This window comes from Rhinoderma darwinii, chromosome 3 (assembly GCF_050947455.1).
Source record: "Rhinoderma darwinii isolate aRhiDar2 chromosome 3, aRhiDar2.hap1, whole genome shotgun sequence".
In the NCBI taxonomy this organism is placed as follows: Eukaryota; Metazoa; Chordata; class Amphibia; order Anura; family Rhinodermatidae; genus Rhinoderma; species Rhinoderma darwinii.
In genome coordinates, this window is record NC_134689.1 from 163555464 (window position 1) to 163572795 (window position 17332).

General features: G+C 41.6%; 1 protein-coding gene across 1 annotated transcript in view; it reads left to right on the forward strand.

The window, feature by feature from the left end:
• The window catches only part of ZDHHC17 (zDHHC palmitoyltransferase 17), a 115225-nt gene that overhangs the window by 75740 nt on the left and 22153 nt on the right, over positions 1 to 17332 (forward strand). Inside the window, exons 9-10 of the mRNA XM_075856997.1 lie at positions 2357 to 2499; positions 15346 to 15446. Of these exons, the coding sequence (XP_075713112.1) occupies positions 2357 to 2499; positions 15346 to 15446 (244 nt within the window). The remainder of the gene's footprint in view (positions 1 to 2356; positions 2500 to 15345; positions 15447 to 17332) is intronic.

The following is a 17332-nucleotide window of genomic DNA, read 5'->3' on the forward strand; positions in this document are numbered from 1 at the left end:
CTCTAATAAAAGTATGCAAGTACTGACAGGCATCGTTCTGCACGAAGCATGATATTGTGAAGAATGCAAACATCTAGAAACAACAGAGACTCTGATAATATTATGCATTTACTCTGGCTGGCATCCCCTTGGCTCAATCCAGTTAGGCAAAAGGCACATGCAGGCTATTATAAGAAAATCATAGGATGATATATGAGAAATCCAGCAATGTATGCCCAAAAATGATCTGTATTGCGAAAACGGACAAAGCCATATGATCTACAGAGCATGGCAGATAACAAAGTATGTTACATAGTACTTTGCTGACTTCAGTATTCTATGTTCAGTGTTTCACCAATTCCGTTTTCAGCCAGTAGGAAGAGCAGCGTAATACACCATTCTGTGTTGTTGGCCTCGGCTATGCTATTCCACTTGAGTAAAGGGCAACAAACCGTAAAGGGCGTCAGAGACCGTGCAATGAAGGGCCATTCAATTAGGGAACCGTTCGGCATTGATGCCTTTTCAGTGCTGATATCAGTTCTCACCAAGCACAGCAAGGGGAGTCTGTAAACCGGAGAGCCAGAGAACCGGCGAGGAGAAGCATGAGGAATCACTCTAGGATCTCCGCATCGTACACACATGGTCAGGGGCGTAGCTACGAGGCGCTCCTACATGTTTCCTCTTCCTGATATGAGTGGCTGAAACCTTGGCTTTTGGAGTTCAAGATTTGCTGGATTGATTTTTTATTTTTTTGGGTGCCAGGTTACGCTTGCAAAGCCCCAGAGGGACCGAAACAGTGGAAACCCCCCCGAAAGTGACCCCATTTGAGAACCCCAAGGAATTTATCTAGCAGTAGAGTGAGCATTTTGACCCCACAGGTTTTTTGCTGAATTTATTGGAATTAGGTCGTGAAAATTAAAATCTACATTTTTTTTCCACTAAAACGTTGATTTTTTTCCTAAATTTTTTTTCACAAGTAATAAAGGAGAAAAAGCACCCCAACACTTGTTAAGCAATTTCTCCCAAGTTCGGCAATACCCCATATGTGGTCATAAACTGCTGTTTGGACACACGGCAGGGCTCAGAATGGCAGGAGCGCTACTTGGCATTCAGAATTTGCTTGATTTTGTTTTTGTGCGCCATGTCGCATTTGTAGAGCCCCTAAGGCCCTGTTCACACAGAGTTTTTTGACGCGGAAACCGCGTTGGAAAACGCACCAATAAACGGCCGAAAATGCCTCCCAGACGCATTTTTTTGTACCGGTAAAAAGAAGCAACATGCCCTATCTTCGGGTGTTTACGCCTCTGACCTCCCATTGACATCAATGGGAGGCAGAGAGAGCGTATTTCGCAGCGGTTTTGCCCGTGGCACTCAATGGGCGTGAGGGAAAAAACGCGGCAAACGGCGTGCATGCAGATCAAAATCTGCCTCAAAATTCCAAGGGCCTAAGGGAACCAATACAATACAAACCCCTGAGAAGTGACTGCATTTTGGAAACTACACCCCTCTGGGCATTCATTTAAGGGAGTAGTGAGAATTTTGATCCCACAGGTGTATCATAGATTTTATTAGCATTCGGGTCAGTTCACACTGAGTTTTTTTACACGTTATTTGACGTGGAAACTGCGTCAGAAACCGCGCCAAAAAATGTCCGAAAATGCCTCCCATTGGTTTAAAACAACGGCTGTCACACGGACCTATGCAATTCAGACATGCAGTGTTTTTCGCACAGCCTGTTTCCGTTGCGTGAAACTTGCTGCATGTCCTATATTGGTGCGTTTTCACGCACCTACGCGCCCATTTCAGTCAATTGGTGCGTGAAAACCACGCACTCCACACGGTGCTGTTCGTGATTTGCGCATCAATTGTATTGTAAAAAGGAAGTGCTTTGCGAGGGCGATGCCACTCGCAAAGCACCCTGATGCAATAACGCATCGCACACTGACCGATTCATGCGCTTCATTTACACGCATAAATCTGTCATGTTCGTGTGAATCTAGCATTAAGAGCATCCCGCCGCACGGACTTTACAAAGTCTGTGCTGCTGCTAGAAACAAGATGGCTAATGCAAGTGATTTTAGAAAAACTGTTTTCTGGTCCACACTCCTGCGTTATCATTTTTCACTGACCGTAGAGGTACGCTTTGAAGGCATGCACATGAGGCATGAGACACAAACAACATTTTCTTTAATAAAAAAAAAAGTGACACTTTCAGGATGTTTTTTATCCAATCTTAATGTGACTTTTAAGGTGTTCAAGCTTGGGCAATACATTTGTATTTGGGATGTTGCTAAAGTGTACTTAACTTTTTAGGTGACGTTTCAGAATAAGTAGTCATGTGTGTACATTGGCTTAATTTGCGGTCTTACTTTTTCAGGAATTTCGTCAAAAAGTAATGCTTGGAACGCCATTCCTGGTAATTTGGTTAGTCGGATTTATTGCTGACCTTGACATAGATTCCTGGTTGATTAAAGGACTTATGTATGGTGGCGTTTGGGCAATGGTGCAATTTCTATCAAAGTAAGTAGACTTTTTAGTTTTTTTTTTTCTTATTTAAAAATCCCCCAAAACATAAACATGCACAGATATTAAATAAGAGATACGTAATATATACTCTTGGGGGCCAATCGCATCTGATATGTGCAAATGAACAAATACCTCCTTTTATAACACAAAGATTGATTTTTACCTACTTACCTAGGCAGTGGAAATGTCTATCTTTTTAATCTTTTATTGCCCACCCAGCAGAATTATACGTTGCCAGTGGAAGGTTAGGTTTTTCAAGCCAACTTACATTTATAGTTAAAGGCAAACTGCACTAAGTACCGTATTGTCATTAACCAGATCAGGCGGTCACTGTTATGACTCTGTTACTATTAGATCACTTTTGCCAATGATATCTATATATGGGTATGCTGGGAACACACAGTAATCGCAAAATAGAAAAAGTCATTCAAAGATAGATAGATATAATATATGTATTTATATAATTTATCTGCACATGATGGAACATATCTATGACGTTGAATGTCCTGCATTATATTAACTCATTTATGTGAGTGTCCCTCCTGTATGCAATTATGTATCCGTATCCCGCAGAATGAATGCACCCTAAACAGGAAATTGTTGCTGGCACCCAATTTTTATCTGTCCTACCCTGGCCCTATTGACTCCTATGCCTTCCCTAAAAAGTTCTGTAAATGTCAGCTTTACACTTATATGCAGTTGCCACATATGAACCAGGGGGGAGATGCAGTTGAAGCGAAAAATAATTGTGAAGTCTTTAGTGCTCTAGTGGTGCCAGATGTTAGATAAAGTACACCAATTTGGCATCACTATTCACTGGAGAACTGATCAATTTTTGGCAAACATTTTATTCGTTAAACTAACTACCGTATATATCTGCGTACAAGACGACTTTTTACACCCTTAAAAAAATGTCAAAAGTGTGGGGTCGTCTTATATGCCGGATATTGTCTACATTAGGGATGCACGTTGCAGCCGCACAGCTCAGTATAATACACATGAATGTATGGGAGCGCGGCTGCGGCTGTGTAATTCAGCCACAGCCCCGCTCCTGAGTCATGATAAGTTTGCGGGGTCAGCATGATGCAATGCGGCCAGCGCTGCACTAATGAGCGGCGGCACTGGAGACAGAACATGGCGGGCGCGCTACAAAACACCCCCATGTTCTGTCTTCAGTGCCTGAACTGCCGCTCATTAGTGCAGCGCCGGCCGCATCACCTCATGCTGACCGCGCGCGCACTTCCTGTCAGGAGCGGGGCAATGGCTGTATTACACAGCCGCAGCCCCGCTCTATAACGGCGGAGATCAGAGAAACCGCTCATCTCCGCCGTTATTCCCCTGAATGCTGCGATCACAGCTGACTGCAGCATTCAGGGGAAAGTGAGAAGGGGGGATGCCCCTGGATCGCGTCACAGGGAATTCCTGTGACGCGATCGAGGGCCATACCATATATGGGCAGACAGCCCAGGGTCTATTGACGGACCCCAGGGCTGTCTTACCATATTTCATGTTGTTGGGACATACCCAAGTATGTCCTAACAACTGCCTGTGTATTATCCGTCCACAGGTTAATGTACTGGCATATATCTGATATATGTCAGTACATTAAAGTTTAAAAATAAAGTAAAAAAAAAGTATTGTTAAATTGTAAAAAAAATACACCTTCACCTTTTTTACAATAAACATTAAAATAAGTCTCAATACATAAAATACACACATTCAGTAATGGCGCGGACAACAATGTTTTTGCATCATTTATGATGTGTACGCTGTAAAAAAATGAAATAAACACGGCTTTCATTCACTTATTAATGTGAGGTGCGATGAATTTACCCTCCATGTTCCTCACATTAATAGTAATTAACCCCATCATGTACCTCGCACATTAACCCAATATGACTGAGAAACATGATGGGATTAATTACTATTAATGTGAGGTGCGTTCAAAATTCATCACACGTCGCGCCTCACATCAGAAAACGGAAGAATTTTTTTTTTATTACTGTTGGCAAAAGTATCGAAATTGGTATCGAAATCGCAATACTAAACGAAGTATCGGTATCGAAGTCCAAATTCTGGTATCGTGACATCCCTAGTCTACATATTGTCTACACACAGGTTGTGTGTTACCTTGTGAGCCTGCAGTCCGGTACACAGGCTCCCGGGATGCACGGAATCCGCCACGGATCTGAGGGAAGCCGGTATTAGCCGCCAGGCAACATCTCTGTAAGATCCTCTGGCCCGCCCTTTCCTCTCATTACCTGCCTCTCAGATCTCGCGCGATGAAGCAGCCTATCTGCGCATGCGCGAGTTCAAAGAGACAGAGAGTCCTGGGTCCTGCCGCCGATGGCCATAGTGAAGCGCTCCTGAACGAAATGGTGAGTATATCTTAAATTCTATATTTTAAGGGTAAAAGTTGGGGGTCGTCTTATACGCCCAGTCGTCTTATACGCCGACATATACGGTACATCAGATTACAAAAGGAAAAAGAAAAGAAAATATATCTTTCTATTTCTAGTCATTCTTCTTTACATGTCTAAATAAAAATTAAGCATTTGTAGGCCGTGTTCACATGGCACTGATTTTGTCATAGGTAAGTTTTGGCAAATTTAGTTTTTTCTTCTTAGAAAATCCGAAGCTGAAACTTTGCTTTCTGCCGCTGACTGGCCAGCGGATCCGCATATGGATTAGCCCATTGTACTTTTAATAAAGTACCCAATACACGTGTTACTGGAGGACTATTAGGATTTAGGCACAAATTCTGAGAGAAAACACTAACACACATCTCCGCTTGTGAACCTTGTGATGTGAAATTCTGAGTTATTGGGGTTGTCCAGGAAGGGGGCGGTTTTTCATACTATGACCTATTCACAGGTCCACGGACCCTGCACCGATCAGCTGTTCCAGCTGCCTTCGGCACTGGAAGTTATGCAGTGGTCGGTGCCGGAGGCAGGTGGCTCCACTCACATTATAGTGGACGTGCTGAATTACTGCAGCTCTTCTCCTATTCTCCGGGTACAGGAACAGGTCTTCTGTGCGGGATCCGGGTGTCGGACCCCCACCGATCGTATACTGATCACCTATCCTGTTGATAGGTCATATGAAAAACCACCCCCTGCCTGGACAACCTCTTTAATAGAGGGCATACTCTGTTCAGGATCCCAATCTCTTGCAGAGAGCAGTTGCAAAAAGGGTCTGTCGCTATGCGGGACCTATCCTGCGTTACACAGACTACTCATTGATATGAATAGGCACAATGTTATTTTCCCTGTAGTGGTGCTGCAGGAAAATAAAACACTAAAGATAACTAAACACGTTAGATGTATGTCGCCCGAGCCCACCGATTTTGGCGGGACCGGCCAACCGTCTCGTGTATAGCGGTGTCCCGACTCTCATTCGACGGGAGAGAAGGGTTGGGCTTATTGCATATTAACATGCCCAATCCTCTCGTTTGTTAGTAGATAAGCCGCTGCCAGAGAAGTCTGGCAGCAGCCTTCTCCCTATTGAAAACACTTGCATGCTCGGCCGTGTATGTAGAAGTCAGGAGGCATAGCTTTTGGTCGAACAATTGTTCGGCCGACCCCTATTAAAAGTATATGGCCAGCTTTACAGATGTGTTTCCCCACAGATAACAGCCGATTTGCTGGGGCTCCCATCAGGGGGACTCTTTGTGATCTGCTTATTGATAAGGAACCCTTAAAAATTTAGCGGACAACCCCTTTTAATCTGTTTGCCATTTTTTGGGTGTAAATTGCGTTTTTTATTAAAAAAAAAAAAAAAAAAAAAAAGTTGCATCTGAACATGTGACAGAATTGCACCTTTTTGGGGGTAAAAGTGGGCGAGGTGTCCTATAGTTAAATCTACATTTAATAATAAACCTACGACTGCTCACATCAAGCTTTCAAAATGCGCCAAAATTTTTGAGACATGCCCCTCCGCTAAGGAATTTAAGAGTTGTGTGTTTCTTCTTTGTCACGTTGTTGTTTTAGAACATTTGCAGTTTTGTTTTTTTTTTGTTTTTTCCCCCAACAACCAGAAATCCCTTTAAAACACTTGCTAAGATCAGCTAATAGTGGAAGACCCTCTTGACAAAAACAGATTGGCTAAAGCAAACAACCCCTATATCACAGTTCATCAGCTCACATTTTTTTGTTGTGTTTTTTTTAAACCCTAAAGGATTGTGATTGATTCTTACTAGCCTTCAGCTTTGTCTATTATATATTACATTACCAATCTTACCCGTTTAATGAACTTTAAATATAAAGAGGCCATTTTAAGTATTAACAAAATGACAAGTGATTAAAGTTAAAGGGGTTGTACCAGAACCAAAAATTATCACCTATCACTGGAACCCTCAGCATTCTCAAGAATGGGGGTCACAAGCCCCCTGTTCCTCCTCACTGCGCGACCCCAGTAAGAAGGAGCTTGAATGGAAAGGCAGTTGAGAATGCGCCCACCACTCGATTTAATGTCTATAGGAATGAGAGCAGAGCACTGTACGGTTTACGTGATTCCCATAGTCTTTGAATAGAGCTTCAGGGCGCATGCTCAACTGCAACTCCATTTATTGTCCTCACTGCTCGACAGCGGGTGGGGGTCCCAGCAGTGGGGCACCTAGCGGTCAGACAATTTTCATTTATTCTCAGGATAAGTGATAATTGTTGGTTCTAGGACAACCCATTTAAGGTTTTAAAAAAGAATGTTCAAACTCGCACAGTTTTGCAGTGCAGCTGTGTTTAGCACTGTTGCCTTGTAGTTTTGAGTCCTGAGTTTGAATTTGACAAGGGGAAACATCTGCATGTAGTTTCTATGTTCTCCCTATGTTGAATGGGTTTTCTCCCACGTTCCAAAAACATACTGATAGTTGAATCAGGTTCCCATGAAATTTGCCCAAGTATGTGTGTCTGTGATGGGGAAATTAGACAGAGACTGCTAACTTTCTTTGTAAAGCGCCGTGAAATATGTTGGCGCTGTGTAAACCGGAAATAAGTTGGTCTTCCTTAGACCTCTACCGATCACTAGAAAGAAGGGGTTAGGTACTCCGCTGAGAAAAGGCACAGGAAAGTAATCGCTCACCTTTATAATATACTCTTATTATATATTCTCCTGAGCATTCAATTAACACCTATAACATGCCGAAATCATGACACTACCACATATATAATATATAAATCAGAGCTAGACATGTGTCGCTGCTGTAGTGAGTAGAAAATCCTCCTGGGTCTCCTGTGTAGCTGCTACTATGGCTTGCAGTACTTTAAGGTTACTGTGTGGCACTGCCATCTTGCAGAAATTTTGCAGTATTTTATGTTAAGTGAAGGCAAAGCAATTGCTGGCATATGCGGAGGGAATTATCTGTAGTGCTCTATTATATGCCCGTTCCCACTCTGATTACTTTCAGTACCTGCCTTGATTCAGCAAGTATAATATACTGATAAACCTCAACATCCCTAAATCTACCATTTTGTGTTGCTGGCTTCTAGAACTAGGTCAGATTTGTCCAGGCCTGGCATATATTTGCATATACCCTCCCTGAATGGCAATGTAGTGACCTATTGGTAAGGCAAGACCATGGGAAACTAGATATGTTTAGTCTGGAAGACAGTGCTGATGTGTTTATTTTAGGAATAAAAGCCTTTACCACAATGAGGTCATTTGTTCCTTAACCCCTTCAGGACTGAGCCTGTTTTGGCCCTCAGGACAGCCGATTTTTTTCAAATCTGATATGTCACTTTATGTGGTAATAACTCTGGAATGCTTTTACCTATCCAAGCGATTCTGAGTGTTTTCTTGTGACACATTGTACTTTTTGTTAGTAGAAAAAATATGGTGGGTAAATTCAATATTTATTTGTGAAAAACACAAACATTTAGAGCAGTTTTTTTGCAAAAATGTGCATTTTTCAAAATTTAACATGTAACACAGAAGGTTTTACCAGAGAAACACAACTCAATATTTATTGCCCAGATTCTGCCGTTTTTAGAAATACCCCACATGCGGCCCTAGTGTGCAAATTGACTGAAACACCGGCCTCAGACGCAAAGGAGCACCTAGAGGATTTTGGGGCCTCCTTTTTTAAAATATTTTAGGCACCATGTCCGGTTAGAAGAGGTCTTGTGGTGCCAAAACAGTGGAAACACCCCAAAAGTCACCGCATTTTGGAAACCACACCCCCAAGGAATTGATCTAGACTTATAGTTAACATTTTGACCCCACGTATTTTTTTGCTAAATTTTATAGGAATTGGTTTGTTTTTTCAGAAATTTTTTTATTTTTATTTTCACAAAGCTTTGATTTTTACAAGGAATAAAGGAGAAAAAACACCCCAACATTTGTAAAGCAATTTCTCCCGATTACTGTAATACCCCATATATATGTGGTAATAAACTCCTGTTTGGACCCACGGCAGGGCTCAGAAGGGAAGGAACGCCATTTAGATTTGGGAGCGTAGATTTTGTGGGAATGGTTTTCGGTGCCATGTGGAGTCTGCAACGCCCTGGAGGGACTAAAACAGTGGAAATACCCCAAAACTGACCCCATTTTGGAAACTACATTCCTTAAGGAATTTAGTGGAATTAGGCCATGAAAAATCAATATCCACATTTTTGTCCACTAAAATGTTGAATTTTTTTTCATTTTCACAAGGGATAAAGGAGAAAAAGCACCACAACATTTGTAAAGCAATTTCTCCCGATTCCGGCAATACCCCATATGTGGTAATGTTTTGTGTTTTTTTCATTAGAAATTAATTAACCCTTTCAGTGCTGATGCTTTTTGTGGGGTTTTTTTTTTTTGCTTTTTCGGTTTTTTCCCTTCCTAGAGCCATAACTTTTTATTTTTCCATCAATAGAGTGGCGTGAGGGCTTATTTTTTGCAGGAGGAGTTGTAGTTTCTATTGACACAATTTAAAGTACCAAATAATGTACTGTGAAACTGAAAATAAAATTTAGTTGCAGTCTGAAATTGTAAAAAACTGGGTTTTTTTTTTTGTTTTTTTTTTTATTTGTTTTTTTTTTTGTCTCACTAGGGGACTTGAACAGCAGCAGCACTGATCACTACCAGAATACATTACACTACCTATGCAGTGTAATGTATTCTGTTGGGCTGTCAGAGTGACAGGAACGTCACCATATCAGGATCTCATCGTATGGGCTGCGGGTGTGCTAAAAACCCAATAAATGGGGTGATCGCTATCTATGGAATTTAAGGGGTTAATTGCCAAAATCAGCGGCAAAGGACCGCTGGCCGGCAACAGTGGAGTATCGGCTGTCTGAGAGCAGCTCACACTACACTGTTCCCAGTGCACACTGTCACCGACAATGTGCACCGGGAAAGACTCAGTAACTACGTTCTTGTGCGGGAAGTAACCTACCGCGACAACATACAGTTACGGAGTGGTGCGTTTAGGGGTTGAACTAACTTCATGTGTACAAATATATAAAAGCATTGCTAAAGTTTATAACATATACAGTACATTTGTTTGAATACTAACTCGACACAGGGTATTGGAAAGTCTTCTTTCTTCTCTGTGCTGGGTGAATAAAGATGGAAGTAGGGTTGGTCTGAATCCGAAATGTATTCCAATATTGTGCTTGATATTGAAAAATAATATTTACTGTTTTACAGCAATTAGTTTTGTTTTTTTGTTGAAGGAATACAGTAAAACAATATATATTAACACTTACCAATCTGTCACCTCTTCGGACATGTCTACTTTAGTAAATACTTGTATTCCACATAAATAACAATTCTGGAATATATTCTCTTCGAACTTTGTGTTGTGCCATTCTTCTGTTATTCCTCCTAGAAATGTGTAAGTAAACTGTCGGCTGTTGACATTATCATTCCTCTTGTCAAAGGGGCGTGTCTCTACCAAGTCGTGCTCTGTCCGCACTGATTGGACATTGTCAGTCTGCGTAAGGACACACCCCCAACTGGTAACATCCAGTTGTCAATTTATTCACAAATTTCTAGAGGAAATAACACCGGAAGGGCACATTGTAGCGTTCTAAGAAAAGATGCTCCAGAATAGCTATTTCATGGGGGATACAATTATTTACTAAAACAGATATTTCAGGAGAAGTTTCATGTCCTCTTAAAGGCCATTAAAACCTTTTGATGCCATTTTGTATTTTATGTTGTATGTGTTTTGGTCTACTAAACATTTTTCTAATATAGTTTTTACTAAAAATATTTATTTCGTTTTTGAGCTTTAGGTATCCACTACACCTATAAGCTGCATAACGCCGTCAGCTGGACTGATGCCTCAACAGACAGCGACTCCTGTGTACGTTTGAGACACACTCTAACCCTAGTACCGATCAAATCTAAATTGATGAACTTAGATTTGATCAATATTAGGGCGGATTTACATGAGCGTGTGCGTTTTTGCGCACGCAAAAAACGCGGCGTTTTGCGTGCACAAAAGGCACTTAACAGCTCCGAGTGTCATCACATTGGATGTACGGCTGCGTGATTTTCGCGCTGCCGCCATCATTATGACACTCTGGATGTTTGCAAACAGAAAAGCACGTGGTGCTTTTCTGTTTGCAAATATACTTTTGACTGCTGTTGCGCGAATCATGAACTTCCCACGGAAGTGCTTCCGTGTGGTGCGCGTGATTTTCACGCACCCATTGACTTCAATGGGTGCGTGATGCGCGAAAAACGCAGAAATATAGGACCTGTCGTGAGTTTACACAGCGGACTCACGCTGCGCAAAAATCACTGACAGTCTGCACTGCCCCATAGATTAGCATAGGTTCGTGCGACGCACGTGAAAAACATGCGCGTTGCACGGACGTATTACACGTTCGTGTAAATCCGCCCTTAGGGTTCAAGTGTATGTTAGAGACCCACCGCTGTCGGCCGAGCTGTCGGTCCTGCTGAATGACGGTTTCGGCTTAGGCTGAGTCCACACAGAGTTTTTTGCAGACAGAAAAAACTGAATTTTGAGGCAGTTTTTGGTTTGCTGCGTTTTTCGCTCTCGCCCATTGAGTGCCACAGGCAAAAACGCAGCGAAATATGCTTTCTCTGCCTCCCATTGATGTCAGAGGTGTTGTAGCCCGAAGATAGGGCATGTCCCTTCTTTTTCCCGTGAGCCGGTTTTTCCGCTCGCGGGAAAAAATGCCTCCGCCTCCCATTGAAAATAATGGGAGGCATTTTTGGCAATTTTTTGGCGCGTTTTCCGACGCGGTGTCTGCGTCAAAAAACGTGTCAAATAACTCCTTACAAAAAAGTTTAGCATACCAAGACGTATAAATGACATTAGAAAAAAAGCTGTTCTCAAATGTTTTCATAGCCTTTAGGTCCTGTTTACAGCAACATTTGGGTTCCGTTTATTTGTTCCGTTAACCTTTCAGTCAGAGGGACATATGAATGGAAAGCCGAACGGAAACTAGTTCCGTTCGCATTACCGTTGATTTCTATGGTAGTGCTACTGGTTCAGTTTGTTTTCGTTCCGTAAAGTTTCTTCTTTTTTTTTTTTCATGGAAACCATAGCGTAGTCGACTACGCTATTGTTTCCATGAAAAAAAAAGAATAGCGTAGTCGACTATGCTATTGTTTCCGTGAAAAATAACAATGAAACTTAGCGGAACGGAAACAAACGGACTCAAACGGAAAAAGAATACCATTTGAAATCAATAACAATGCAAACAGAAGCAATAGTTTCCGTTAGGCTTTCTGTCCATATGTCCATCTGACTGAGAGGTTAAAAGGATCAGATTAAGGGCCTGTTCACATCACCGTTCGCTTTCCGTTCCGGGGTTCCGTCTGAGTTTTCCATTGATATCAATGATGACGGAAACAACGCTAATGGTTTCCGTTCGTCACCATTCCGGCAGGTTTCCATTTTAACGACTGAATCAATAGCGGAGTCGACTGCGCTATTGATTCCGTCGGGAAAACCGGAAACCTGCCGGAATGGTGACGAACGGAAACCATTAGCAATGTTTCAGTCACCATTGATATCAATGTTGACTGAAACGGAAGCTGTGGTTTCACTTTCCGTTGCGGGGTTCACCCGATGGAAACCTCCAACGGAACCCCGGAACGGAAAGCGAACGGTGATGTGAACAGGCCCTAACGGAGGACAGCGCTGATTTTTTAAAAGGTGTTTTTCCTCTCATCTTAATCCCCTAAAGCAGAGTTTATGGCTAGGTTAAAACTTGTGGTTTATAGGTTGCATGGACAGAGCCAAGGATGTTTTGTGTTTCTTACGTTTCATTAATGAGATTAAATAGACAAATAATGCTTTTTCTTTTCTTTTTTTAAAATTGTAGATATTTATTTTTATCTTTGGAAACTTTCCTTGGTGCCCTTATTGGCGATACACACTTCCTTCCTATATTGTCTGTATAAACATTGTGTCAGATGTGTGCGACTTTTGGCAACTGCCTTAGAAATGTCATAGATTATTACAGTCTCCAGGAAGACACGGAATACAGCCACCGCCCCAAGACTATTCCTCTGTCATACCAGGGAAGCGTATATTGTTGCTAGTCTGCATTTTTAGGCGTCCAACAGTACATTAACTCGCCTTGCCTCTTATGTTAAAGAGCGGACTCTTCTCATTCTGCCCCGTCTATTCAGTAAAGCTGACAAGTGAGTTACAGAAAACAGTGTCAGCCTATTTTGACTGCTCTAGTGACTAGTGTAAAAAAACTGAACATTTCAAGAACGATTTGAATGTGGATTGTCACATTAAAAAAAGCAAACGGAAAAAAAAACCTCAAACCATATATATATTTTTTAATATATTTATAACGAAACACTTTTTTTAATTATTTTCTGATCATTCCTTTGAGGGTATGTTCACACGCTAGCTGTCATTTACGACTGAAATGACAGCCTGTTTTCAGAAGAAAACAGCTGCGTCGTTTCAGCCGTAAATGCTCCTCCTCGTAATATACGAGGTGTCTGTGACGCCTGTAATCTTGAGCTGTTCTTCATTGAGTTCAATGAAGAACGGCTCAAATTACGTTGCAAAGAAGTGCCCTGCACTTCTTTGCCGAGGCAGTCAATTTACGCGTTGTCGTTTGACAGCTGTCAAACGATGACGCGTAAATTACAGGTCGTCTGCACAGTACGTCGGCAAACCCATTCAAATGAATGGGCAGATGTTTGCCGACGTATTGTAGCCCTATTTTCAGACGTAAAACGAGACATAATACGCCTCGTTTACATCTGAAAATAGGTTGTGTGAACCCAGCCTAATCGAGCAAAGATCTCATGTAATTGTGTAGCACAACCGTGTAGCTTAAATTATCTGTATAAAAGATAGCATTGCTGTGCTCAGAGGTCGGCTATTACGGTGAGTGTTTCTGTTGCACCTTAATGCAGAAGACGGCAGCGTTTTTGTATTCACTCTTAACCGCTTCCTGACCACCCACAATCTTTTGATGGCGGGCGGGGCAGGTCCGGAGTCTACAACAACATTGTTTGGCTCTGCTGTACAAAAGGCTTATGAGCTCTTCAAAGAGCGCTCATTCTCTAAGCAGGGTCTGTTACGAACACATCCTGTACTTAGAGAAGCCTAGTGAATACAGATGGGACTGCAGGAAACTCCAACACCAGCTGTTTAATCAGAAACCCGGTGATTCCATCGGAGGGGGATTCCTCTGTAGTCAGCCCTGGGGATCTTGGAAGGATCTAGGGCTGTCTGTTCAGTATGCCTGCTGTTAGGATTAAAAACACAAAAAATGGTAGTAATAATATATGTGTTAAATATAGGGGGCAGTACTGAGTATAGTGAGTGGTGAATAAAGTGTAAAATATAGGGGGAAGTACTAAAAGGGTCAGGAACGTGAGTGATGCATGAAGTGTGGGTGCAGTGTGTAAAACATGGAGGGCTAATGCGTAAATCATGAGGCGTAGTGTATATAGCCAGGTAGCAGCCTATTTGTAACGCCATGATAGTACATAGAGCGGGCTGCCCTGCTTGCTATGCCAGACCGCAACACACCATGATCTCCCAGCATTGAAGACCTGGCTGCGTCCAAAAAGTAGTAAATATAATACAAGTAAACATGGAAAATACATGGGGTATTGGTTGTAATTTTGGCCAAAAGAACGCACGCTCGCAATCCTCCCCACACTTGCGAGTCCCTGTGTGTTGCCCTAACGGCAGCCTGTGTCATAGTGACACAATATAATGTATTCGCATATAGGAGTATGCGAATACATTAAAAGTATAAAGTAAAGTTGTTATCCCTTCATGGAATAAAATACAATTTCTCCCGCATAAAACGAGGCCACATCAATGAAAAAAATGAAAAAGTTATGGCTCCTCAAAGCAAGAGAGGCAAAAACATACATTTCAGGCTGGGTTCACACCTTTATTGAACCATTCCGTTGCTCTTCTCCGTTAGAGGAGCGGAACAAGGGAATTACGGAACCAATCTTGCACGACGGAACCCGCCTGTTGCCGATGGAACCCATTGAATTAATTAGGTTCTGCCAGGGTGTCTGTGATTTTACCGGACACAATAGTGCGCTATTGTCTCCGGTAAACCCTGCCAGATCTGCGACGGGGGCCCCTAATGGAGCCTCCGACACAGATGTGAACAGAGCTTTAGATGGTCATTAAGTCCTTAAAGTAGAATCTACAATGTGATCACTTGTTATATTTTTACTTTTGTAGTGTATACTCAATAATCTTAGCTAGAGAAATTGCTCACAGCTCTACACTTTTCCCTTTCTTAATAACCAGGATGTAAGTAGTCACATAGTTGAGGTTTATAATAGAATGTTTAAAGGCCACACTTTTTTTTTTTTGCTCTAAAAGAATTTCAGTGATTTACCTATTTAACGTGTATTTTATTTTTTATGTTTTTGCAGGTCTTTCTTTGATCACTCAATGCATAGTGCTCTTCCACTTGGGATATACCTGGCAACCAAGTTTTGGATGTATGCTACCTGGTTCTTTTGGTTTTGGAATGATATCCTTTCTAATATTACAATGACGGCTACTTTTTGTAAATACCACATTTCTCTAAATGTATGCACGTTTTCCCCATTTTCATTCTATAGCACAGGGAGTGTTGGATGCCATGCTTGAAACCAGATCAATCTGATAATATTTATGGCGTGTAATCAACGTTTGGTTCAGTAGAACACGGGGGGTGGGTGGTAGCTGTGCTAAAATGCATCCATATTCCTTATATATTGTCATCCGTTGGGCTGTCGAAACAATTCTGTATATTCTCCTTCTAGTTAATGCATATTTTTTTTTTATAGTGCAGATGGTTTTCAGATAGTGCCGCGGGATATTGCACGGCCTCTTTGTCTATGGTGTGGTGTGTAGAAATGCTATTTTGTCCCTGCAGCCGGTTTCCTTCACTGTTGGATTTCATGTCTTTCATCCTGCTGACTCATAGCGTGCAGTTGTAAAGTATTGTGGCTCTCCTTACATCCTGCTAAAGGACCATTTAAGGCTTCATAGTTCTATGATGACGTCTGTCTAGACATGTGTTGTGTGCGTGTGCTAGTGCCCTGTGAATCATATGGAACTGTTTGCCTTTACCTCCTCCGCATTGTTTTACCATAGCAAGATTGATGGGGTTTATGTTTATTCGGCTTCAGTTCTTCTGAACTGTGTGTGCGCGCGCAGAGGCTCTGTAGATACAGCTGACATTTACTGAGCTCTAATAATGGTTTAATAGTTTAATCTGTAAAATAATGGGACGTTGGACATAAAGGGTTTGTCGTATGAACTCGAATTACATTTCTCTGTTAGATCGTGTAAAACATAACAATTTTGCAATTGGAACGGTTTGACTAGATATTTGCGGTTAGGCTAAGTTCACATCTCGTTTTGTGCACGCGTTTGTGGTATACGACGACTTATACGTTTTGAAAGTTACAAAAACGTATGCACTTGTAACATACGCTTACGTACTTTTCTAGTATACGTTATATACGTTTTTATGTTTTTGTCCGTTCTTCTAAAAACGTATACGTTTTGTTTTGGTTCTTGAGCTAAATCAGACTTTGTAAAATCAAGATTTCCCATATAAATGGTGAGAAACGTATACGATTTAGATATGCAAACGTAGTGGTAAACGTTTTGGAAATGTACTGAAAAGCTTAGTAGACTACGCTTTTCAGGACATGGGGAAAAAAAAGGATAGAAAGTAAAGCTCACAAAACGTATGCACAAACGACACCATTAGGGCGTCCGTCCTGACCGTAGAAATCAATAGACACGCTGTGGGACACGTTTTGACACTGGTTTTTCACATCAAAACGTGCACGTCAGACGTACAGTAAAAACGAGATGTGAACTTGGCCTTATATACTTGTTATGGTGCCCCCCCCCCCCAATGTTTGTTTGACTCCCTCTCAGAACGTGAGGGAGAATGTGTTCATATGTGCAGCCAGCCAATAATTGGATTTTTTTCTGAGAGGGATTTAAAAGAGCACCAGGGGGCGCCATAACAAGTATGTAGCCTCTACACAGCTAGACACAGGAAAAAATAATTTTTTAAATTGTTCTATTTTGTATGATCTAACAGAAATGTAATATTTGATGGCGATACTTGAATGGTTTTGTTGTAGCATGTTTATCATTGTTTTTTAAAACTTCCTGATCCGTATAACGTGTTAATTTTTACCCTGCATGGACTAGATGTGTTACATTATACCCTTTGTTTTGTAAAGTTTGTTGTAAATGGGTTAAAGTGTACCCCAGTTTAGATGAGGGAAAAAATAAAATGACATAGGAGTTGGATTGATAATTTCTGCTTCAACATAGCAGAATTTAATTGTTTAGGGTATGATCACACTCTAAAGTAAAAGGGCTGTAAAATACGGGTCAAGGGAAAAC